Source organism: Acanthaster planci, linkage group LG09 (assembly GCF_054643075.1).
Source record: "Acanthaster planci isolate LZ-2023a linkage group LG09, COTS_SCS, whole genome shotgun sequence".
Classification (NCBI taxonomy): Eukaryota; Metazoa; Echinodermata; class Asteroidea; order Valvatida; family Acanthasteridae; genus Acanthaster; species Acanthaster planci.
Window position 1 is genome coordinate 13,436,226 of NC_141785.1, and position 27,250 is coordinate 13,463,475.

Here is a 27,250-nt window from a genome sequence, read left to right on the forward strand (position 1 = left end):
TGGTTGAAAAATAAAATATGAACACCTCCAGTGGATCTCCCTTCTGCTAGCGGCGAGGGGGGGGGGCGCATCCACACCCCCTGCACCCCCGGCCTACTCCCTGATTATGTATATTGAAATCAAGTTCAAAACTTAAAGAGAAAATGAGCTTTACAAGGTCTTTAAGATGTACATAATATTTTTGCAATCTTTATCTGCAGACTGCAGTTGATATGACTGCTGTTGGAAGAATATACCCTCGGTACTGAACTCAGAGCTCAACGCCGAAAATTGTGTGTCGGGGGGGGGACTCATTTCATGGAAGTACCAGCTGACCCACCTGTCCACAGCCTCCACTCGACACAATGGGTTCAACTCTGTTCATGGACCACAACCTCTCATAGCAATCGCAGAAATCCTAATTAAAGAGCACCTCTAAGGAAAACATGTTTTCTCTGATTTTCTCTCTTCAAATAAATATGGAAGCATCCAAATCGAACGCAGTGTCATTTGTCTTCATAACTGAACTATAACAAGCTAAAAAGGGTTTTTTCTGTCTATGTCAACATGCTAATTCGGAATGAAGATCGCGTCATTCGGAGAAACTGAACAGAAAAAAAGGAGAGGAACCCCCATGCATTGTATGAGAATTTCTCTTTGAAAAGTCTGATTATTCTGCCCACAGCGCCTTTTGCAGCAAGTATGGGGTACGTAAAACCAAAAGCTTTATTGATTTGACATCCACTGCATTCTCGATGTCATTTTCTGTTGTTAAAATTCCAGCAACTTGGGATTGTTCGCGTCTTTTGAGTTATTTGATAATTTTCCTGCTTGTAGTTTTCGGACAGCCCTGTCTGACCAGTGATGGATCAACAATTTACAAGGACGAGCAGCACTGCAATACCGTTTGTTGCAACGTAGGGGTGACCCAAGAAGATATGGGACGTATTTTTGATGAGAATTTCTCTTCGATAATGTCAGATTATTCTGCATTTGGAAAGCAAACGAAATTTGTTGTTACATGACCGGACTCCGGACACAGACTCCTGAAATTCACAAGGAATCGCAGTTACCGGCTTCCATCCCGGCCCACCACACTTTCTCCCTGCCCATCCATTTTTAACCCCCAAAAGGGTTCGAGCGACCATGCAAGGGAGGAAACGAGACAAGCCCCGCCGGCCGCCTATACGTCTCGAACCTGTACTAAGGCGCTCACATGGACTTCGCGGGCTGTCCCAACAGAAGAGCTCACCCGGTCGATCGTCTAAGGTACTGTTAGTATTTGACGGGGGTGAATTAGAGTTTCTTATAGCTACTGACTTGACTGACAGCAAACATTGGGAAAATAAAAAGCCATTCCTGGGATTCGAACCCACCGTTTAACGATCTGATAACCGCCAGCTTAACCACTCGGCCGTTTCAGATGTGTTGCTTTTTTGTGTTCATACTAAAGAGATAAAATGATTAACCTCACTTCACAGAATCTCGCTGTTTAAACACTGATTAAAATGCTACAACAGTGCATCACGTATCGAAAATGCACATTCACACCATGGTCATCAACATTAAATGTTCTCCCTGTCAGCTTCTCTGTAGTATTTTAAATGAACGTGCATCAATGTGAACAAGTCCTCCCACACGTCCACCACCCACCAGTTTGGTACGGAGGGACACAATGTTGAATGTCCCCTCCATGCTTTAAGCAAAACAAAATACTAAAGGAATTGATGGACAGGGGATTTTCCCTTTTGATTTTTTATAAATAGAATAAGATAATAAACATGGTATGCACAAAAAAGTTTAAATTGATGTCCCCCCCCCATGATGGGGAGAGATTTCCACCCATGATCCCCCCCCACGACCGGGGAGAGATTTCCACCCATGATTCCAAGTGTTCTCTGTGATGCATGAATAAACAATTATTTAGGGCATAATTCAATAATGCCCTTATCTGTGCCCATTCAATGCAAGTACACTGGGTACTGAATTGCAGTACGGACATGCTCTACCTTTGGGATACCCACCAAACTATATCTGATATGATTATCATCCATTGCAATAACCACTTTTTGCAGTAAGAGATCATTTATTAGCATTCCACATAATTAATCAATACAATGAATTTACGCTGTGTAATGCATTTCTCGCAGTTCAGTTAGCCTTCCAAAATTAAAACAAAAATATTGAAGATGCCAATCTTTGCGGTACAATCATTTACTTTGTTACTTACTGTCAATGTCACAATGACTAGCCAATCCTGACTTGTTAAAAGTTTTCCCCACAAAGCAAAGATACCTGCAATCGCAACAAATTCCTGTCGATAATGCTACATCTGAGTAAGTATGGGGTTGAGCCCTTAAAATGGCATAATTAAACACTGTTTAAAATTGTTCTCTTCCACGCACCTTCTGTGTACACCTGTCTCAAACGAAAGTAAAGCTTCTACCAGAACTAAACAAATTAAAATTACCCTTGACTCTTCATCGGATGCATGATCTGGGCGACCTCATTAAAGGAGCTATCACAGGGTGAGTCTTGGGTTGAATTAATGCACTTATCGGTGTTCATATTTTATTAACATTAAACACAGTTACAAGCTCAGCCTACTGCGTGGTATCATAGGTAATTGCTATATCGGTGTATCTACCCAGTCACCAAATACATGTACTCATGTTATCCAAAATAACATCCATATAATATGTACAGCTATCATACATACAAGGTTGTCAAATATATTTACATTCCAATGAACTTGACAAAATACCGCTAGCTAATCTTTCTTTGAAAGTTGTATATACTGCGTTACTTTGCGTCATAATATTTCCATACAGTATGTTTGCCTTGATAGAAAAATATCTTAAATATTATTTCAAAGTTATAAACAATGCTACTTTTGTACAAACCTTGGCTTGCACCCAAATTCAGCACAAACTGATGTTGCAGATTTCAATTTAGGAATTTTTTTTTTCAATTCAACAAATGCATATGTAGAAAACCTTTTTGATAACAAGCCCTTAAAAGGCAAGGTCTAACAAGCACAGAGCTGCCTTTAGGGAAAGATGGGTCCCTTTTACATGCTCAATTCTACGTATCAAAATATGGTATCTTATATCAATTTGAAAAAAAAAAGGTCTGAGATAAAAGAAGCACTATCGTTTGAGTTTGTAATCCAGACACTTCTTAAAATATTACTGAAAATTGCAACATGCACACCCCAAAGTAAAACATGGTGATGTGCAATCAGACCAAGGTCTGGCAATACACATTTACATCAGTTTCTTCCTATTAGTTTTATAATTGGCTGAACGTAATCGTAAGAGTACTTAAATATGGTGTAACCCTTTCAAAACACCCCCCCCACACTTCTGTTATTTCCCCCTTTCAAAAATTAGTAATACTCAAGCCACTTGATTTGTCTCGTGTTACTTTCTGGTCATTTCATTTGATCTGATTGGCTGTTTAAATGCAAAGAGAGGCACTTCTATTCACAGGAAGGTCCGGAATTTATAAAAAGGAGGCCGGCATCCAGATTCTTTTTAAAGCCAAGAGAAGGAAGGGTTCCTGATGAGTTGAACAGATGCAGAGACCGAAGACTTTGAACAATGAACCATCATTTTCAAGTAGACATTGTTTCATGAAGGGAGTTTCGAGACTCCCCAAGCCCTCAATATTATGTCAAAATTAATGTTGCCAAGATGGGGAGGTTAGTTAATTAGCCACTGCACCACAACTTGAATCTCCACCAGGCTGAATTTGTTTCACTACACCAGTTTCACAACCAAACACAAGGTCTCTCATATATAGCAATGTGTCTGAATTCTGCTAGTCTGAAGAGATTCTGCAGCCTTCCATAAAAGTGCTTGAAAAGGTAGCAGAATTATATGGGACGGATCACCGTTTCAAAGCAACTCAAACAATGCCTTAGGAACGGTTCACAGGAGATGAAGAAAGGACTGGCTTTGAACAAATCACTGTGGAAGCCAATCCTGGAGAACATGAAAACACCCTTATTTGGGCATGCACTGCCACGAAGGTTTCAGGATGGGCATTGCTTGGAAATACTGTGAAAGTTTTGCCAACCCATTCAAACTGCATTAAAACAGGACTTCAAGATTCATGTTAACAATACAATAGGAAGATGATTTCTCCTTTTTTCCCCCCCTCCAACAGGCTTTTTAATGATTAATTCTATATTTATCCAGTTCAAATCATTACTGCTTCTCATTAACTACTGCCTACACAACGGGATATAATACTAAGTGAAGAGCAAGGAGTAATTCTGTCTGAAGGAAGTATAAAACACGACCAAAATATCAGTGATGTCATTTACAAAATACCAGAAGCTTAAAGGGCCTACAGAGTGCATTTCAAACATTAAAGTTTTGCTTTGTAGAGGTATTTTATTCCACATTTTTTTGCTACTGCATCATCACTTTGCTCTCTGAACAAAGACAATGTTTAATACATTTGATTCTTTGTTTGATAACACAAAACCCCGTAAAACACAATACGTGGGTTGCACAATAGTACACCTCCTAGAGTTTGCAACGCATTGACCAATCAGTGTGCGAAATTTGTCAACCCAATGCAGGTTTGGAAAAGGTCGACAGATTTCAAGCGCTGTGGTTGGCCAATGCATTGCAAACTCTTGGAGGCGCACTATTGTGAATCGCCCGTATTCTCAGAAGAAGAACCCTGTTTTTGTTCATCATAGTATGTACAGTCTTTTAAATACATGAATACAAAGTTTTCAATTTCAATTTTAGATTTGTTAAACTATCTGTGACTCTGGGGACCAATCGTTCCCATGACAGAAGGTTACCGTCGAGGCTTAAAGTCTCTGAAAATGAGTGTCAAGAGGGGGTTTATTTCAAGTTGATGCCCCACACTGAGGCAAAAATTTCAAATTGTCCTTCTACATAATACATTTTCACTGAAAAAGTAGTTCTTTCAAAACCTTCTACATTAAGAAAGAATTCAAGGCCAGATTTTGACATGAGACAGGATTGCATTCAGAAAAATACAACTTGCAGAGCCAAATCGTATTACAATAAAGCTTAAACGGCAAGACAGAATATATACTTATGTACATGTACGTGTAAAAATTACAAAAAAAGGGGTTCTGTTAGACCAAAACTCCTAAAAACAGCTGTGATCACAAAAGTATATACAAGTGAACATATTGGTGCAAGATGAAATATTTCTTGGCTGTTACATACTTGAAGTATATACTCTGTACAGTCTTTGAATGTGTCACTGCTGTACTGTTGGTATACATTACCTCACTGCATGTGAGCAAGTGGCCATAACATATACAACATCGATGCAAACACGTGAGTAGTCCTAATCAAGTAAACAAAAGCACCTTGGTAGCCCTTATGAAAGAAATACCAGAGTTAATGACAACTTATTTTGGTGAGTAAATATTTTATTTCTAGTTTCGTCTGTCACGAAGTAGATTACAGCATTTGACGAGGGCAAGTCATCTCATTCATTCCGAGTTTCCTTTAGAGGACAAACTTCAAGGACATCATAGCTCATGCCTAGCAGCTGGAGATACTTACGACTTGATATAGGGATGAAATGGTGAACAGAATCAGGTGTAGTGATCAAGAATCTTACCAAGTGAAAAGAAGGGGAAAAAACACAGCATTCACACAAAACTTTCTGCAACAGTAGTCCTTCACACAGCTTAGCGTACAATAGAACTTCATAGTAATGGTAGGATATGAAGGCAATTCAAAGATGACTTGGGTGTGACGTCTTTTACAAATCTTGACACCGACCGGGGGGCATTTTTTGGTGTGTCAGGTTCAGCCCCTAGGCCAGCAGTAAATGACACTTGTGGATCTGCAAAGATCATCATCATCGGCGGATGTAAATTTACTGCCCATCCACTCTGTGAAATCGGATCCTGGTGCCAAATAAATGTAGCCGAGACATCATCAAAAATAATCACACAGACTTGGTAAAACGAAACTGAGCACCAAGTATGAATTGTTTTCTCCACTCCATTACAAAGAGTTAGCTATCCACTGTACTACAAATCAGTCAAGTTTTAATTTTCTGCATGACAGTTATCATTTCTAATATCGTCAAAAAAAGAGAAGAAACACAGTGATCCTGTGTACCTTGGTAGCACACTGAGCACTCAGGTTTTATAGTCAGACCAAATACAGGTACAGAACTCTATTGGTAAGTGCCTGTAGTCTAAAGGGCGGGGGACAATTAATGGCAACAGGTGGACCCAAGTCTTAATGGAGGTTCAGCATCTAAAGGCTGACTAAGGGAAGTACATGTATCTCTCAGACCCAGAGATAAATCCTCAGAAGACGGCTGTAGTCGTCAGAGGGAAAGTTGCTCATCCTGTGATGTTCATAATTATAGAAATTCTACAGGTGGGCACATCCTGTTTTTGTCTCTTTCCCACGAGTATTTCCTCACAGTAAACTGTTCTCTGAAAATGCACATGAACGCAAATGGATCTGTTTTTCCTTTTACCCGGTTTCCACTATTGACCATCCGCTACGACATTTCCATACATGTAGTTTCAGAGAATTTATTCGTATTTTTGCAGAAACCATTTTGGAAGTTTCCAAAAACTGGCCCAAATTTGTGGTTGCATTACACAAGCTCTTGTGCTTGGAGACTTGGAAAATACCAATTGTAGTGCATCTTTTTTTCAGAAATCAATTTCAGATACAAGCCAAGCTTGGCATGCTAGAAGCGAGGAGTTATCCAATTACTGCTTTCGGTCAATAATGTTCAAAACCCAGAGGATTTCAGGGCTGTGTCTTATTGATTGTAACAAAGATAAGTATGTAAACAAAATTATACAAGCTTTTCAGTCCTCTCCCTGAAAAAAAAAATCACGAAAAAACTACTTTTGGGTTTCACACAAAGTCCTTTTGCCACTAATCTAAGCCATTAACGTTTTCCCACAAGAAAGCTGCAAAACTCGCATGAACCTCAGGAAGGCTTTCTTCTGAATGCGAACAAAATACATAATGGACATTTGCACGTCTTCTTTGTTTGTGGCGTGCACTGCATTCCGTGTGTAATTTCCCTCCTGAAAAACCTGTAAGTTACTCATGTATGTCATGCTACATACAGATAGAGATGAACTATAATTATCCACAATGTGTTTGCCCTTCCACGTCCAAAGAACACAGAAAAAGAAGCAGTGAATATATAAGGAAATCTATCTGCTCCTTTGGTAAAAAAAAAACAAAAACAAAATTTATAAACACAATGGCAGACCACATGCTAGAATAATACCACACTTCCTGAAGCTATTCTGAATATAACGACATTGTTGTGCCTAGTGCATCTGCAGACTCATCCTGATGTGGAAACTACACCAACTGTGTCCCTGAGCAACCCACTTTACTGCAAATACTTGTATCCATCCAATGGCAAATTCATGTATATGTAGTAGGGTGCTTCTTAGCCCAGCCAAGAATCTCAAAAATAGTGACACTTCCATGCATCCTTCATCAGAGATATAGCAGCAATGCCCTGCATCACTCGGGGGGTGCAAAAAACTGGAGGAGAGCACTTGAAGATCCATTTGCACTTTAGTCTACTATTTTTCTCCTACTTGAAAATCAACTGCATGGACAGGTACACTCCCAGAGCTGAGACCTGGCTCTCTCTCCCCCTCCCACACCACATAAATACAGATTCCCTGATTTCCCTTTCTCCTGATTGGTCCACTAATGTCTGCATATTAACTGTAGGGGTCACAGATTTATAGAGAATTTGTTGCAAGAGATTAAATGCTGATGTTTGGTGGTTCTGTTGTGGACTAGTTGGAAATAATCTTGACTTTCAACAAGATCTTAGTTTGAATCAAGGATTCAAAGTTTTTGTGCACATTTTTGGCAAGTCACTTTCAAGACCCTGCTGAGCAAATAACACTTGCATATCATCAAATACCAAAATATAAATATTTCACAGCAACATTCTCCCCAAATGAGTGCTGAATCCCTCCACTGTGTCAAATAAAACAACAACTTTGAAAAACTACAAACACAACGTTGGAATGGTGCATCCCTTGTTGAAAGTTTAAAAAAAAAATTTGAGTGAAATAAAAACATTTACTGCCTGCCACACAAGAAGTTGTGTGTGGTTCATGTTACCATCTGAAATAGAAATTATAGGCCATTCGGAGAGCAGGAGAGACATACAGCATGTGGTAAAGAAGAAATCATAAATGTAGGCAACATGTGCATAAAGTACGGTGTGCAGTGCTGATCCCTAGTGGGCTCGTTGACATGCATACTCACCACATCTACATGAACATATAAGAATGTCTATTGGACAGGAAATAGTGTGGATGTATGACGAAGAGCTTGATTTGCTCGTAAATTTGCAAGCTAAGGACAAGTCACTGACACTTTAAGAGGACACAGATGTGCCGTGTCTCTTTTTACAATCCTTTTACAGGAAATTAGACTTGACTTCAGAAACAAAAACCGAGAGTAATAGTGTTTAAGGATTTGCAATGAACTAAACTACAATGTGAGCCTGCCAAGCACTGACTATGTTTGGTCAAATGCACATTATGGTACAGGTGTGGCAACCAATTCATTGCAGCAAGATCTCAAATCCAAAATTGTCAACATCACTCCCACCACCACTTCTACCTTGTAGGATTTCACTGTGGTTGTACACATGTCAACATTCAAAAAAAGTTTCAAGTCTTCACACTTCCGTGCACAAAACGTCAGACGAATGAATACTGGTTTTTGACAGCTCTGGTGGAGGAGCCTCTACCCTGGCCGTCCAGGGGAGAAGGCGACTGGCCACCAGAGTTCATGGACAGGGAGAACTGGCTGCCCGAGCCCAGGAACTCGTTGGAGGAGACCAGGAGGGAGTTGGGGTTACCCAGCCCACTGCCACTGCCCCCGCCCCCACTGTCTCGGTTGACACCCGCCTCAGGCGTGGCGGGTGTGAGCGGGGTGCTGGGGGTGCTGACCGACTGCGCGTTGGGCACGAACTCCGTCAGGGTGACGTCGGGCTGGCTGGCCCCGTCCCGGCTGTCCAGTGGGATGGGGTTGGAGCGGAAGTAATCCAGCATGTCAAAGATGCTCTCAAACCACATGTGGGTGACCTGACAACGCCCACTGAGGTCAAGTGTCAGTCGGAGGTGCTACGAGAGGGAAAGGGGTGAAAAAGACAGGAAAAAGACTTTGAATCCTTCCTTCTAGAAAAAACAAACTGCACGATATTTGAACCTTGGCACCAATCAGGCCTTTAGTTAGATTTTACTGAAGCAGTTGCAACTCAAGAGATGGAGTCCATAAATCAGCCAAAAGCACCCTCCAACATTCATGTGGAAGATTGCGTGATCTAATCTGACTTTTGAAAATATTAAAAGCTTGCTGGAGGTGCTGGTACAAGTTAAAGCATTAAATCTTCACCATAGTTATATTGGTAAAGATGGCAAATTAATTGTTGATAAAACAAAGCATTGATCTATCTCCTAAAATTGATAACAAATGCACCATACAAGGTGCTGCTAGGCTTTATAAACTAGGGTCTTCTGCCCAGACACTTAGTGTTGCCTTAAGACCGGTTCATACTTCAGGTGAATACGAAAGCGAAGCGAATCTGATATCATGAATGATTTCCAGTGAAATTTTGCTCCAGTTGAAACATGTTCATCTTTTGCAAATTTACAGTGCGAACATTTGATCTGATTTCATGAATCTGCACTCATTTTCACTTTCACGTGAAGCATGAACCAGCCTTTAGTGACAGGCAGTTGTGGATTCTACTCTAACCTAAAGTAAGCTTGTGATCTTTCTTTTCGCTAGTCTTGATTTCTACTGGTTGATGTCCTTGCTGGTGCAATGTTTCAGCATACAAATGTATCTGATTACCAGCCTGTGACAATACAACAATTCACCAAAGCAGGTCTCCCTAAAACACACACCAGGGCTGGTATGCCTTAATATCGCACCACAAGGGACGCCTTGGAGCCAAGACAATCTTCTTACCAGCTCTCTAACTGCACTCAATATAAATTGCACATTACTGCAATGAAGACATAAATGACATGGACAATTTAATATCAAGTATTTTACGTTATAAAGCACAAGCACTCAAGGCATTCCAAGAGCCTGTAAGAAAAACTTGTGCTGGCAGAATAGCATCAAACTGCCAGCTGGGCCCTTGGCAGATTTTCTGTGGTAAGCAAAATTGAGCAGAGAACCAGTCCCAAGTAACATCCTTTGTATCTTTTAATAGCAATTTGGCTGGTAACCTGAACATATATTCTTTTCTTAGCAAAACGTCTGAGTGTAAGAGCACTGTGACATCAGCCCCAGGCTCAAAGAATTTCAGATTTTCTTAACTGCACAATTACCAACATCTTAGCTGTGGTTTGTTAACAGGAAAAGCCATTTTTTTCCTACTGAGAGATACACATACATGTACTGTACATGCGCCATGTGTGCGGAGCCATCTCAGTCTCTGGCAGTAAGCTGGCCAAAGCAATGTTGTACTGTCTCAACCCATTTACTGTTTGAACACAGACAAAACTGTATGTAGAGCCAAAAGCAGCTCCAAGGGGTAGGGGGGACAATGGGGGTAATTCTTCCGCTCAAAAAGGGGGCAACTTTTAAAATAAAACTAATGAGACTGAGGCGACTTGGGAGTATTCCTTTCCTTCCAAATGTATTTAACAAGAACCCAAAACTTATACCGTCACCCCTCAGAAAGGCCAAAGAGGTTACATACAGAAAAATTTCTATTTTTTGGCTCCCTGAAAAAACTGTTGAATCTTGTAACAAAATTGGTTCTGAATTTAGTCATTTCATCTTTTCCCACAGGGATAGCCTTTTTCTGACTTCAGCTGGAGCCAGAGAGCTAAATGTGTTTTTTAGCAACTTGATAAACTTGCTTCATGTACATGTATTCCATTTGAAAGACATAAAAAATCTCATTCTAGCAAAAGGAGTTAGGTGACCATCCTTTCTAATTGATGGTTTCTTATTTCAAAGTAATGAGCGTGAAGACCTTTTTTAAAAGGTTTCAGGGGCACTGATTGCATTCACAGATACATGTGTAAGTACATGTACCCGAAAACAACTGTCCTCAATCACTGGGCTGGTTTCTCAAATACAGGTGAGTTCATACTGCAGAAAATTGAATACAAATCCTGTTTCATGAAGTGCTCCTTGCCAGGAAGGATATTTGAAAGACATTTAGACTTTTCAGTGACTGAACCTGTACGAAAACAAGGAATGACACATCGAGTTTCCAAAACCATGGGAAGGATTTTTCATGTTTCTCGAACTGCATGTACATGTATGGTACCTTTTGAAATCGACAAGCATAAGGCATATTAAAAGAAGTATGCAGACAAAGAGGGGGCCATTCATATAAAAGTAAATGTACATAGAACGACTGTGTGCATGGGACGTGCCACGTGCGTACCAATTTCATTGAAGGGGATTCTATTGGACAATTTTCAAAAGGAGTATACATGTAACATAAATGGACCGGGGAGGTGGGGAAAATGAAAGCAAAGATTTAGAGCAAAATCACTGGAAATCCATCATATCTTGACTTCTTTTGACTCTCTGAATAAAAATGTATAGAGTGGGAATAAATATGTGCTTGGCCAGTCTTAAAGTAACACTTAAGACCTTGCTCAGGAGAATGAATGCTGATGGTGGCGTCCATTCTCCTAAGCCGGTCTTTTTCCCTCAATAACTTGTCCGGGGGAGGGGGGAACCAAATACTTAATACCAAACTTTAAAAAAGTACATTAATTTAATAGTTTCTCTTGAAAGCAGAAGTAGCCCTCTGCATACATGTATGTAAATATACATGTACGTAGTGCTATTATCCCCTTTCGCAATACACAAGGTGAGCAACACCGCCCCTCCACCTGCCTAGTGCACACGTACTTTGTGGATGGCCCTGAACTACCCTGCAATAGGATGCAATCAGGACGTTTTCTAGGATTCTCAGATTTGTACACTGCATGGCTGGTTCTTTCGTCAACAACCACAGACTCTTGTAGCATTTCGTAGAAGTGCAGTGTAATTACAATAACCTTCCAGCCAGCTGGCTCTTGATTACATTATTTACTTCTACGCCTGGCCTGCATGGTTGCCCAGCAGGGGTACCCATTGGGCTGGCTAAAGAACTTAAACAATTTCTCATCACGGTTTATTTAAAAAAGAGAGGAAGCAGCCCTTTTTTTCAAGATGCATTCTTTTGGCCCTTTTATCGATACTTTCTGTGTTAAGGTTTCTCCTCACCAAACAGGCTTAAAACTACTGTAACACTGACACCTGACTATTTTGCTACAAAATACAAAAAGTAAATTTTCAATTCAACAAAATTCATCAACTGAATGAAAACATTTTTTAAACTACTATTCAAAAAGGGGAGACCATCCAGGAAAAAGGGAAGTACACAAGGATGAGCAACCATCTCATTTGTTTACTCAGTCTTGCATGCAACAGCCTCCTAATTACATGTACATGTATAAGTCAGCCACTACGTGCAAAACGCCACATGTCAATGCCATCTGCCAGCTGATGCGTACACACCTCCCCAAGTGGCATTTCTCAGAAGGGAGTTGCCTATTTTTCTGACTTTCCAGAAACGCTGTTAGCAAAATTAATGTCTCTGGTGACTCCACTTGTTCCAGAGTAAACATACAGCGCAGCGAGCCGAGAAATTCCGCCATTGAGGTCTGTGACTTGCTTGTACTTGGAAAAAAAATCGTACACAGCAACCAATTTAAAACTTGTACATTGAAAAATGTTAACTTTAACAATCGGATTTTAATCAGTGTGATAGGCTGTGAGGTGTGATGGGCATTTCAGTTTCTGACATTTTCTTCTGCAATGGTTATGAAAGAAATATCAAATTTATATCATATTCTGGTCTATTAGTATCAAAGTTTTTGCGCATACTATACACATACTATACTTTGCGCATACTATGACAAAGTACTATGACAAAGGATACTACGTATCCTTTGTCAGTAACTTTTGGCAAAGGAAGAGGTCATACCACTTGAAAGTGAAAAGTGCTGGGCATACCGAGCACAGTATTTCAGCAGAATACTCAGGTTGTGTCCGTGTTTGTATGCCAACACAAAGCAAATGCGTATTCACATTGTGTGAAGCCATGGAATCGCTGTGTCTCTTTCGTTAAAAATTTCTGCACAGGCCTTAGGGGTACATGTGGTTTTGTTACACACAAACGAATGTCGGGCAGTGGTTGGAGAAGTGACGCCTCTGGAAATCTGTAAAGCCAAAGTTGTTTTGATAGGTCCAGCACCCCATATCCACTCACTGTACACACATACTGGTGCGTACATTATGCCCCGATGGGCACACATAGCACAGGGCAAAATGTGCAAATTTTCTCTTTTTTCCTCCACAGGAAAATTTTGATAGCACCCCTCATATTGTCAACTTTCTGTGATAGTTTATAGGACTTATAAACATGGCATGGCCGTTTTCTGTATACACAGCAGCTGGGTGATGTGTATATAAAGGTACTGTGATTCCCACTGGCTTTGCTCACAGAGAGAATGTATGAAAAAGAACACAACGTGACAAGGAGTGTCGCACAGATCTTGAGCTAAGACTGGCAACTGATCATTTATGAAATCCAAAGGACTAATGGAGTCTGACTATGGTACGCTGCTTAAAAAAGTCACACTTTTTCAGCCCAAGATAATCGCATGCTTTGGGACAAGTTCGCCGTGAAATAACAGCAGCGACGACTGGTTCGGATCTCTCATTGTGACAACTCACCTTGGGCCTGCCGTGAAAGTTGAATGTCAGCACGCACTCCCCGCGCCGTGTCTCGCTCTGTCTGACCAGGAACACACCGTGCCTTGTGTTGCCTCCCTGCAGAACCAGCTTGGCAGCGTCCACCCTGGACAGGGTGCCGTGAAACCATGGGTACTCATTCAGAGGGTGATCGGACACCGTGGCTGTTTCTTCTAGTTCCAAATTGATGTTCTGATTTGATCCGTCTAGATTTTAACAAAAAAATACGGTGCGTAGCACAAGTTAAATTTAAAAGGAAACCATATTTTAAGTAATTATCCTTGGTTACACTACAAAAGAAAATGATGTTTAGAGGAAAGATTCTATGTTCAAGTACAAGCGAGTATAAACGAGCTATTGAATCACTACTGCATGGATCCTAAATAAAATCTGGCTGTCTGGGGGAATCTTATTCATTCAGTTCTGTCCAAAGAAACCAAAACTGTTGCCCTGCATGTGGCTGCTAATCAGAAAGCATTGTTTGGTACTTTCATTACGCTACCACAGCCGTGAGCCACCAGTAATTATCATCATGGAATATTTGGACGATAGGCTATTCTCACTGTGCCAATATTTGTTTGTGCTTAGCAAACTCCTGCACTTTAAATACAACTCTATGAGACTAGTCTGTTATAAAGTTATAATGAAAACGAGAAAATTAAATTAATTTGCCCAAGGTTGAACATTTTCATGAGGGTCTGCAATTTCAGCCAGTTCCTGCTCAGTAGCAACCCAATCCATGCACAAACAGACATACATGTACGTGTAAAGTGTACATGTATGTACATTTACATGTACATGTACATGTATGTAGCAGCAATTGGTGGCTGCCAGTTCAACACAGTCATTGACTGTAAAAAATTCCCCTCAGAATGGGGCGCCTTCTTTCCAACAATACATTATACATGTATTGTACATTGTTGGATTCTTGAGAATTCATGATCAATTTTCAAATTTTGAGCACCCAATGTACGGATTCACTGAACAACCTGTAGATCTGCCACTAAAACCAATTTTAGGTAGAGTACCATAACCTGCCACACAATGGCTGAAACCTGAGTGTTTTAAGAACACAAAAATAACGGGAAATGTAAAACAGAATTTGAAACTCTGTGCAAAAAAACTCAAACAGAATGTTGTTGACTTTGAGTTTTGTTTGATAAAAGGTGGGGACAAAAGGAAGTGCCCTTAACCCACAAAACACCTGCAAATTTCAAGTTCCAGTCAGAGAAAACATGACAGGGTAACCCCTCCCCCTAACAGAAAGGCCCAGTTGTAAGCATCCATGATATTGGCAGAAAAAGTTCTCTCTCCACATCCATAAAAGCTGTGACCTCAACTTTGACACCACAAACTTTGAGACCAATTTGCAGGCAGCCCTGTCAAATTAACTTTGGATCTGCACTGGTGACAACCGCAGCAATATACCAGGAAAAGCAGGATATGAATAATACACAGCAGTGAATGATCCAACAGTTTCCCCTGTTACCTACTGCAGTGCCGGGGCACACACTTTGCTATTGTACCTTGCCGAGCCAGTGGTGGCGGCCACCCTGTGAGCATTCATCAATGCAACCATGAAAACAGAACCGGTGGCAACAAACACCTTGAATTGAGTTCAGGGTGGAAACAAGAATGAAAGAAGAAAAAAAGGGGCCAGGGCTTAAGGGTTAACTAATCAATAGGTATTGACGGGGGGGGGAATGTATAATCAGCTAGCAACAAGGTTCATGAACATGTACAATTGTACATGCTCATGTCACAATCTCCATGTTTCAGTCAAGTTACGTCTGTAAGCCCTTGCCATTTTTCACCTCATGTAATTTCATACTTGTGTGCAGTGTTGTAGTTCATTTCTGTGGCCTGATTTCCGACAGTTGTTCATTTCTTGATTAACACTGCATTTCTACCACTACTAGCAGCAGAATATAGAAGGATTTGGCATCAAATCCATCTAACCTACATGTATGAAACAGGTTTGTTGCTATGATTCAAAGGAAATGAAATAAAGACAGGAACAAATTTTTCAGTAATTTACAGTTCTTTGTGAAGAGTGTTTCTGTAGACTGGTGCAAAATGGCTCTACACTATTTGAACTAAACTTCTCTGCAGGGAAATAACCTGTATGAGTTTCTTTCCTTGACCCCCTTAATCCTGTATGACTGGACGGAGCTCCTTTGTGTCCATCAGGCACTTGGCCTTGTCATTTACAAACTCACACAGCCTTGACCGGCAGCAGTGCGTCCAAGTTCAAGGTTGTCTGCTATATGGACATGTAGTATCAGGCAATCTCTTGACCTCTAAACAAGCAAGGCACAGAATTCTGGGTTTGCTGGTCTGCTGTGTCGATTTCAACAAACGTGACTTGTGTCTGCTGTGGGCAATTTCTTGTTCATATCAGTGAACACATCCACAGCCTGAAAAAAGGCAGGGTTTTATAATTTGATGATATCTGAATGACCAAGGAGCTAAATTACATAGCCCTGAAATTACATGAACCGGTACCGATACATATTCTCATCATACAATGTACATGTACATGCCTGCAGACAATAATCAATGCTACCTGCCTGTGTCAAATACGTGCATGTCAAATGTATCTAATGGTATGACCATACAATGAGTCTACCAGAATGGCCATGATACCACCCAAGGCAGCTGATTATTTGCCTGAGAGTGGAAAAATCTGACCTCACTACATAAGGTCAGGCGACAACATTAAAGACATTAATCAGCATGACATGTAGAAGCCATTACGGGAGGGGGACGTGGAATATCTCTTAGTCCAATAGAGGAGCAAGAATTGCCAAAATGCATGTGCACCTCACATATAGAAACACCCACGAATGTGGTGTCACCACAACAATGGCATCTTCCGGGATTGGTCTGAAGTTTCTGAGATTTATTTCACTGGTTGGTGTGAGCTGAGCTGAGTCTGCCTTACCTGGGGTCTGATTGGCTGATGACTTCAGTCTATTTTGGCACAGGTATGGCATGTGAAAGCCAAGCATGCACTGGGCATTCCAGTGCATCCGTCAAATGAATTTTGAGCCGTGAGCTCATTGCAGCAAGAGGCTGACTGTCTATTCTTTGTCACTGACCTCCAGGACAGTACTCACCCAGTGGCCTGGCCTGCATCTGCATAGAGGGCAATTCCGGGGTCACGGGCCCATCTGAGCCCCCACTGGGCAGCCGATCCGGACTGTTGCCATGGCGACGCCGAGGTGGGATCCGTGGCGGCGGGGAGATGGGTGGGTTGGGATCCTGGCTGGAGAAGCCCTCGAAGGAGTGCTCTGGGGTGAGGGGGCTTCGGGAGTTGGGGCCATCCGGTGACAATTCTTCAGGGGGGGGAGAAGGGATTTCACAGAGTGCAAATGGAAGAGACCTAGGGGTGTTTTCTAAATTCATCTTGGCTTCATCTCCTTCTGTGACTTCAGAATTTACTTTTATGAGTTCAATCTCAAGAATTGTCTTACTGCTCAATGCAGTCAACAGTCTGCTTACAGAAACCTCAAGCTGGTTTATGTGAATTTATAAAAGACTGATAATTTTTAGTCCATTCGAAATGAAACATTTAAAAGTGATTCTGGGGGCACAAGACGCAATACATCATCTAACAAAACTGCCAAGAGTCTACCCCCCTTTTTTCAGGCACATGCAGTGTTGAAATAACCTTGAGAAATCTTTCAGCCAGAATGATTTGGGAATGTACATGAATGTGTACACTAGATTGGCTGCTCCATTACTCGACACCTGGGCAATACTGAAAGGTCTCAGTTTCAACCACTGATGTTTTCTAACCTTTTCGTATTGTGCACTTGCTACATTTTTCTATTAATACTGAGGAATATAGATGAACATGTGGATTAATATTTTTGTAAGTGGCCCGACTATTTTTCTAGCTGAACTTCCAACACTCACTTTTTGTATCAAATCACCAATGATTACACTCAGATGTAGCAAAATGCTGGCTGATTACAGCTGAGTATTACATGTATAACAAATGACTGTGGACATTTGATTGACAGTTTAATAGTAATCAATGGTGCAAACAGGTAGGATCTTTGTATGAAACACAAGGTACACAACAGCCACAATCAGCCTACTCACTCTGTCACCCACGAGGGTACAACTTTTGCACGGGAGTCTGCAAATAATCAGGCTTGGGTGTACATGTAGCTGCTATTTATAGAAAAAGGGGGGTACATTGCCCATTGCCACACCCAAGTGATAGGGGAAAAATCAGGCATTCTATGGAACAGTGAAAAATCAAAGGAGAGTTTGAATCACTAAGTCCTTGGAGGATCCTGTCTGCTTGTACACTTTAGTTTGACTTACCAGGTTGGGGTATTTGAACTGTGAGATTGGGTTTTGGTCTCAAGAAACTGAAGGAGCCAGAAGTGGCTGGTGGTTCAGGTGAATGAGGCACGCTGGGTAAGGGTCTCCTGTTGAGAGGGACACAAAGGGCAGAAAATGATATCAATTATTGACAAGATGAGAAAAGTTAGTTTCAAATGTCCGTAGGTTTAAAGCAAAGCTAACATCTACAGCCATTTTGCAAAATTTTTCTTTTTAAATTTTAAAAAATTTTGTAAAATATCGCTAGCACGACACATGGCATTTGTAAGCATTCATCATTGCAAGGCAGAAAATAATTCTTATTTGCTAAACACTAATCACAAGAATCCCTGAATGACTACACAGTTGCATGTCCGTGAGATAAGGGAACCTACATACTGTATGTGCTGGCATACAACAAAAGCAGAAGTGAAAATGGAAACGAGAAGGAAACAAAATGACGTATTACATGTACACATGTGAACCCGCTTCACAATTTTACTTCTGCTATCTCATGAAGGGCGCTGCAATACGATGTACATGTACTGAAGAACTAAATGAGAAATACAACCCTTTTATGATGGTGCACAATAAAAAAACTGGCCTATATCTAGTGGTTATGACATGTACATGTAGGTACTGGTATTTCAGTTTTCTTTCTGTACATTCAAATACATGTATGTACATGTACATGTACAAATATGTACATGTACATGTAGTTCCCAGTATACACAATTGATTTTTTTAAATTTCTTCACAAACAGTCTATCTTGTACGTGTACCATACACGTACAAAAGATCCTAACAGCATGAACTGTCGAAATCATCTTGTACATGTATCTAAGAGACAATGCATAATTTGTTCCTAATCCACACTTGCTTCCTTCCGCTACTTGGTCAGAGGTAATCTGAGTTTAATAAATTCTTGTATTTGAGAATCCTACAAACTTCATGCACACATGTACATGTACATATCCACAAGCACATCTAACATGTCACCTGTTAATGTACAGGTACACTGCGTGCAAACAGGTAAAATGTTTCCATTATTTATGACATTTATACACAGATTTATGTTCTAAACACTTGATACTGCCAAATGGCATCAAGCAAGCCATGCAGTTATAACTGTAAGATTACAATCTCAAGTTGTCAAATTCTTTGCCTATGCTGTTTGACAATGTTTGAGACCTTTCTGGTATGGCATTTATAAAAGGAATCAAACAAATTTTTGGCCCTCATCTGGTACAAAGTGCTCTTAAAAACATACATACATGTACACCTGTATTTGCCTCATAAGTACAGGCAGGTTAGGCAAAGAATTCATGTTATAGAAGTCGTCAAACCAGCTCTCTACATTGGAGGATTGTGCACATGTACCATACTGCTACACATGACCTATACATGTACCAGTATGTACCGGCACAGTACAACAGAATTATAAACTGACAGCAATACATGAATCCTATGGGGGAAATTACTGTAGACCCAACAAGGAAATAAAATTGCCTCATGTACCGGTACATGTATATGTATAATATGCACTTGCTGTGGTACATGTAGCATATGAAATAACGAAAGTATATTGTTGATTTTAAGCTGAGTGAGTGCCGGAGAAGATGTTTGAAAATGAAAGCAGCTGTCCCACCTACCGTGTGCAAAAATGCCTGTGGGCCTACTAGAACATGTACAGTATGTACACATGTATACGTATTCTGATTTTGCATAGCAATGACATTCAACACAGGTGTTGCTGACTTGAATTGATGACTTGGACCCCTGTTTGACATGTATCGCAATTTTTTTTTTTTGACTTGAGACTTGACTGGACTCAGAAACAATGACTTGTGATGTGTGTACGTGGAGTCAATGGCCCAACAAAGTCTGTTCTGTGACCAAAGCCTCAATGTGTTACAATGTGGCAATAAAGCACATGGTAAATGTATTAGTCCATTTGAGATTTCATGAAATGAAACCTTTTTCAAACGAACAATCCACAAACAAATTTAACGAATCCTTCTAATTTATCACATAAGCTTACAACCTGTGACAACATGATAACCTGTTGCATATGATGGACCTGTTCCTTGACAGAGAAATAATCATACTGGCTGGACTTACATTATATACGCTCATGATAACAAGGAAATAGTGGAGCATGTCCAAAAATATCAGCACCTGAGGTACGCTCCGGTGCTCCATACAGCGCAAAAAAGCACAGATCCAATCATCCAAGAACCAAACAGGGAAAAGTCCAGATTTAGCGGCCTATTTTTCTGCGGCAAAGGCTCCCCTGGTAGTTGGCTGCGCACGGGACCACAGACATGACTCATGATGCACATGCATGTGCGTGTTCCAACCTACTGTATATACATGTATGAAGGCTGTACTTTATGTTGGTGCATGTACGCAGTGCCCTGTACCGTACGTGTACGCCTGGTGATCTTTTTCATGAATGGGCACTCTCCCCACCCCATCCCACCCTCCCCTCCTCAGAAGAGGGGTACCCATCACAAAGAGGGGGCACTGAGTTGGAGACCATTGACCACTTTTTTGTTTCAGTTTAGAAACTGAAAGCCCATGCAAACAAGTCTCTTTAAAAGGTAACTTTTTAAGGATCTTTAAGGATGAAAAAAAAAATGGATAGTCATTTTTAAAAACACATTTCCCCCCTCCTGACCTACATGTAAGGCATTCACTACTTTTTTTCTAGGGTGATGTGAAAATTTGAGTTTGCAAATCTTGTAATATCAGCATTATTAGCAACTCTGCACGGACTGAAGTGAGAAGCCAAATATAAAATATATTTCACTATATCTGCAACTATACAGCTTTTGATTGTTACACCCCGATTCTATTTAACTTCCCCTGATTAGATCCACCTTACAGATGAAGAGAACTGTTAAATCTGTGGGGATCATTCAAAGGTGAAATACAACCCATACATGTGAAGCATCATACAAGTACATGTACAGTCAGACAAAAGCTCAGGTGCATGTAACGGTAGCATCTGGGTACTCTGGGTTTTTTTTATGCAGGGAGAGACAGGCTGTCCTTTCCTGACCACTCTCATCACCTCATCCTAACTGAATCAATTCTGCAAGATTTGCAAGTGCAAAACCGCACCGCACTTCAGAACACTCCAAAAGCTGTTTGTGGCAAGGTAGCTATGGGCAAGGGACCTTCATGAATATGCTCCACAAAGGGTCAATAACTTTGCCCGGTTCCGCGTGGCTGTCCATCACAATGTGGCACAATTGGAAAGAGAAGGGAGAATAGCCTAAGGTACCGGTAAAACTCATTTTTTTTTGTTTCAAAATGATCGGGGAGCACCTCTGGTGTCCAACTGCTGGAGAATTTCCATTCCAATTTGAATAATACAATTCTAAATCCTACTCCCAATTCTGCGGCCATGGGTTCAACAACTCAGGGGTCAACTTCACAGAGCTGCCAGGTGCACATACGTGTAAATGTATGTATTTGCTTAGTAGAGAAAATATTTGCTACACAAAAATGTGAGTCTACATGTATGTAAATATTTGTTGTGACTGGTTTTCACCTCAGGTCTGCTTGAGCACATAGGTTTCCTAACATGCCAGTTCCATGTACTGGTATATGTACCATACATGCAATTCTAAAACAACCTACATACATGGTACATAGGGTCCCTTGTACATGTAGATAAGATTTTCAACTTTTAATCGAAATATTCCTAGTTTTGCAAGGATAAAAGAAAACACCTCTTCCCCCTCCCTCATCAATCATTGAAACAAATTACAGGAACTATGCAAAATTGTAGCAATCTTCTGGGTGTTGCTCAAGCAAGCAGACTGACTACTCACCTTGGTAAACTGGGCAACTGCATACAGGCCTGAATGTTGGTCAGCCAGGAGCGCATGTCTTGCATGCTCTGTGCTTCGATGACAAATTCAAGGCTGTTGTCTCCCTGAAAAATTCAATAAAATAAAACCCAGCCTTTAATTATTCATGAGACAATTAGCAAAACAACTGCTGCCGCACACAGCTGTTGTTAAGAAAAAAGGAGGACACCTCTCTTTGTGAAGTGATATTAGGTTTTACATGAACAGGCATGTGAACTTTTTTCAGGACTTAACTAATTGAACTTAGATAAGGGATTTTTTTAAAGGTTTTGATGTACGTTTACCAGTACAAGAAGACAGAAAATCTCTTTAGGCAACCAAACTTTAATTACTTTGACCATGCAAGAAAACATTTATGTTTTGTCAACCCTGAAGCTAAAAATTATCAAGGGTCTTGGACCAATGACCCTTGGGGAAAAACAGTTCTCTGTATTTCACATTACAGGCCTGCTACACACGCAAATGCCACAACAGATGTCCTTGAGGAAAACAAGCTTACATGTCTGTATCTCCAAAAAAATTGTTTGAATATCGCTATTCACAAGTATCATGTATGTATGCTGTACGAGTATAGTGCTGAAACCAAGCCGAGATTTATAATCATAGGGAAAACACTACTCCCAAGACTGGCCCTTTTCACTGTGTTTTACATCAAACCGGTATGTGTAATTTGTAACAATAAAGCTGCCAATAAATTACCTTTTTTTATTAACATTCTTACCTTCAAGACAAATGTGTTATCCTTTTCGGGTAGTTCCAGAGCAGTTGTTTCCCTGGCTTCTTCTATTAGGAAGCAAAAGATACCGTTCCTGGGCTTGTTGGACTGCAGAAGAATAACCCAAAAGAGAGTTCTAAATCAACTGTACAAATCGAGCTCACACGTAAGTAACAGATTGCATTCAGGAAAAGTCAAAGCCAACACCCTGTAAGTTTGGTTGACTTGAAATACATGCGCATACATGTACATGTACTCGTACATGTACCTTGTGTGAATCTACATGTAAGAAGAAACATCCACATACATACATGCACATGTACACGTACCGGTACATGTCCGATTCAAAGATGTGGGAACTTGCATTGGTCTATGTCATGTTTTCTCGGGGGGGAGGGAGACAGTTTCTGGGCATTGGGGGAGGGTCAGGTGGGTTTTAAGGCGAACAGGAATAGTCAAGGAATAAATCATAATCAGTAATAAAGTTTGATGGAGTATTAAAAGTGGAAGAAAATAATCAGTGTTTTCTCCCAACTTTTCTTCACTACTAGTACAACTACATGTATGTTGGGACAGATACAGATGTAAATTTATGTAAATGTTACCGGTATGTTCAAATACTGGCCAGTCTCTTTCATTTTAATCATTTGGGTTCTGTTTTGCAGTGATGAAATAGAGTCAGGTTTGGGCCCAGACACTTTTTACAAATATTCATGGACAAAAAGTCACATTTCAACAGCTGACAAAAAAGTGATACATTCTACAGAAAAAGTCACTGACCACCCATGTTTGGATTTCTTTCTTTTTCACAATTTTTGACAGAGGCCTCTTGACTGGAGAAGAAAGATCAGTTCATAAACATTCGCCCTGTCTGACTTTACCATTCCAGTCCCTGTCTTCCCCTAGGGGCAAGTTACAAGATACGGGTGCTTCTGGACAAACAAGTTGTTTTTGCACAGACAGATACAAGTGGCGTGCACTTTGGCTGGCAGGGTGGCGCTCTGTATTTGTGGCAATGGTCCTGACTGTATCACCACTCTCTCACAAAGACTACTTTTATTTACAACATACCCACCTCCCTTGAGGGACTATTCAGTGTGTGGGGGGGGGGCAAAGGAAAATCATGTGCAAGAAGCATTTTATGATACTACCGGAGCTGCCCTGGATCGATCAACATAAAAACAATGCCAAACAACCTCCGATCACAACTGCTTGTATTTTCTCTGACTTGTATGTGCAAAGAATTGAGCAGCCCTGGATCTAAGATGAGACTACATGCATCTCTCTTCAGAAATCAAACGATGAAAAAAAGTGACAAGGCCACTTTTTAAAACTCTACATGCAATTAATGTCTGTCAAGGTAAAAATACTGTGGAAAGTTACCTGTTTGAATAAAAGCACAGGGCCTTGAAACCTATTTGTCTGACAATGCCTCTGCCAATATTTCCAGCACAGTGTAGCCTGAAAGGTCCATGTACATGTACAAAATAGGTAGATGTTTGCTCATCATCTAAAAATGCCAATCTGGGAGAGCCAGCAGGGGGCCACACCCCCCTCCCAAAGAGCCCCCTCCCATTTTTGAAACAAATAATGAGAGAGGTGAATATTTTGGTCTGTTTCATTTCCAGTGCTCCAAAAATCATTTAAAAAGCCCCTAAATGTTGCCTAACCCCTCAGGAAGGGCGTAATAGGTTACGATAAACTTTTTGGTCAACCCCCCACCAAGTCTTCCCTCCCCCCACTCGAAAATCTGGCTCTGGATCCACCCTTGAAGATGTACAATGTACATGTAGGTCCTTCTTTTCTTTTGGGAGGATTCATTCATTCACCTCAACAATCAACATGCACTCATTCAAACATGGAACAGCCTGTAATCAGCTTTGATGCCACCATGGTCAATAACTGAAATCAAGTTTGGCAGAGAGGGGAAAATACACTGAGAATCGGAATTTGTAGCAAAGCAACGATTTTTCAAGAGTTAAAACGAAAATGAACTTTTGTTTAAACATGTACCGGTACATTCAATTATTAAATGGACATCAACGGATGTTGAAAGATCTTGCCCTAAGCCTCACTTCATACAGCGAGCTTTAAAGTTGCCTAAGGCACCGCTTTCTGTTTAAAAGGCAATTCTGCAAAACCTCCATGCAAGGACCACTGGGAATATCGAAAGATCGTAGCCTGACCAGTGCATGTTACGTTCTCAGCCCCGGGAAAATATCATGGTATTTCCAGCAGAGCTGTCCTCATCGCTAGGTTACTCTTTCCTCGCAAGCACGTCAGTGCACTGGACAAGATTCTGAGAAATCCTTGCAGTACGGGGGCTGAATAAATACCGGTACGTGTACCGGGGGGTATGGCCCAGATTCTTTTGAGTGTACACTTAGTTTACAAATGTCACAGAAGGCAGGGATGTGATTTGTCTGCATGTAGGGGGCAGATCATAAGACACCACTGTATGATAAAAATTAACTAGGGTATCAGGTTATCAATAAAAAGCTTGATGCTCTTCAAGAAATTCACTGCTCAACTTCTACCGGATAAGGTATTTGGCCATTCCTAGAAGCTACAGGTAGTGTGTGAAATGCAAGTAAACCTGCATTTGCAGTGCATGGTGGGGGAATAATGAAAGTTCTTTTCCTTTCAAATTCATGGGTTTACTTAACTTGTTTAGTGACTACAGTATGTGATGACACTATTCTTACAGTGAAAGATCTACTGGTACGGTAGTATTCACAAAAAGGAGGGGGCCTCCAAAAAAAAGAGAGTTGAAACTCATATCTTTGTGAAAATTTGTGTCTTTAAAATTATTAGATAACCAGTTCAGCGCAGAAGAAAAAGGAGAAAGGCAAAAACAGGGCTCAAAAAATTCAAAACACAAAACTGGATTTGCATGATACCCATTCACCAGCTACTGTAAATCCATCATGTACCCATACATGCCTGCTGATCAACTTATGTACTGGTAATCCTTTCTCATGATCAGTTGTTTATTACTTTTCTTGATGTTCACGATTGACAGAGCATGCGTTTTTGGTAAAAACATTCGATCTGAAGTGTATGCCCCTTACAAAGCCAAGCGCCAATCTTACAAATGGTTTCAGCATACACGTACTGTACATCTCTTATTACATATAGATGTGTCTCTTGAGTTGAAGCCCTAAAGCTTACATGTAATGTGCATGTACGGTACATGTATCACATAAAGCCCTGCAGCTATGAACAGCGTTTTTCCAGGAACACTCAGCCTCAAATTCCAGACCGACGCAAATTGGAAGGGATAGTTCTGTCTTTTCATAAAGTACAGCTGTCATGCCTGCTCAGCTCCAATAATTCTTGTAGAAATGTAATCATAAATACCTGCCAGTAACAGCCAGGGCCATGAGGTTTTACGAGGGCTTCTGACCACACTTTGACAAGAACTCAGAAATTTTTGCCCAGGTGTAAGTATCGTTATACGCCATGCATGTACCTGTATTGGTACTACCAGTCATACCAGTACATGTACATGTACATACACATGTACATGTATGTACATGTACATGGATATGCCTGTACTGTATAGTGAAGTTGATCATCAAATCACCATCTGACTCAATGCTCTTGGAATTGGTATAAAGCTATGCAGATATACATATGAAGAAGCCAAGCCATATTCGTCCATGTACATGTAAACTGCAGAATGCACAATTTCAAAAACGTATGTGGAGCCAATCATCAGATTGGCAAACACATTCCCCTAGTACACACAGGTACACTTTTGGAAACTGCAAAACGTTAAAAATAAAGGCCTACGGAACCAGAGAAAAAGCTCCTGTTGAGAGGAACAAACCAATCCAGGTATACTAAAATATATCATTCGTTTTCGCGCCTGAGGAACCAGAACTTCCATTTAGGTGTTTGTTGTTCTATTCAGTGGCTAGCCCCCTAACCATAAGGTCTTTTGTGAGAGTACAATTTAGTCTAGCCTATTATGTTCAAAAGGTCTGTACATTTCCCTACTCAAGGTCACACAACTATTGCCAGACTCTTCACTTACTCAAGTACAGCTGCAGGTATACAGACTTCCCAGCCAAAAATCAGAGGACAGTGAAGATAAAGAAATTGAAAATAAAATTCAAAAAAATGAGTCCACCTCAATTTTCTCCCTTTAGGAACACATGGGCACTGTACAGTGAACACACAACTGTACACATACATGTACATGTACGTACATTTTCGGGATATTTTGGATGAGATAAGCACTAAAAGTCAAGCACCCAACAAGCAACACTTTTCCAAAAAGGAAGCCATCAAAAAGTAAATTTCCTCATTTGATAGTTTCCAGTCAATAAGGCCAAAAAAGTCTCTGGTTTCTGGTCATCGCACACATCGCTGTAAACCTGCGCGCCGGCAAAATAAAGAATTTTTTTATTTTGCATTAAACAATTTCCAAAAGCCGCCAAACTTACTTGATCGGCAGCTAAGAATTCTGCTACCGCGTAATTTTAATGTGTTTTCAATGGTGGGGTGGAGTAATATGTACG

At 40.7% G+C, this 27,250-nt stretch overlaps 1 protein-coding gene across 1 annotated transcript in view; it reads right to left on the reverse strand.

Moving 5' to 3' along the window:
• Window positions 1-2,045: 2,045 nt before the first annotated feature.
• LOC110982231 (SH2B adapter protein 2-like) overlaps window positions 2,046-27,250 on the reverse strand; it is a 38,297-nt gene continuing 13,092 nt past the window's right edge. Inside the window, exons 2-7 of the mRNA XM_022240511.2 lie at window positions 22,731-22,832; window positions 21,971-22,074; window positions 18,129-18,235; window positions 16,910-17,128; window positions 13,773-13,996; window positions 2,046-9,133 (exon numbers count right to left, since the gene is read on the reverse strand). Coding sequence (XP_022096203.1) covers window positions 8,708-9,133; window positions 13,773-13,996; window positions 16,910-17,128; window positions 18,129-18,235; window positions 21,971-22,074; window positions 22,731-22,832 — 1,182 coding nt within the window. The 3' untranslated portion in view covers window positions 2,046-8,707. The remainder of the gene's footprint in view (window positions 9,134-13,772; window positions 13,997-16,909; window positions 17,129-18,128; window positions 18,236-21,970; window positions 22,075-22,730; window positions 22,833-27,250) is intronic.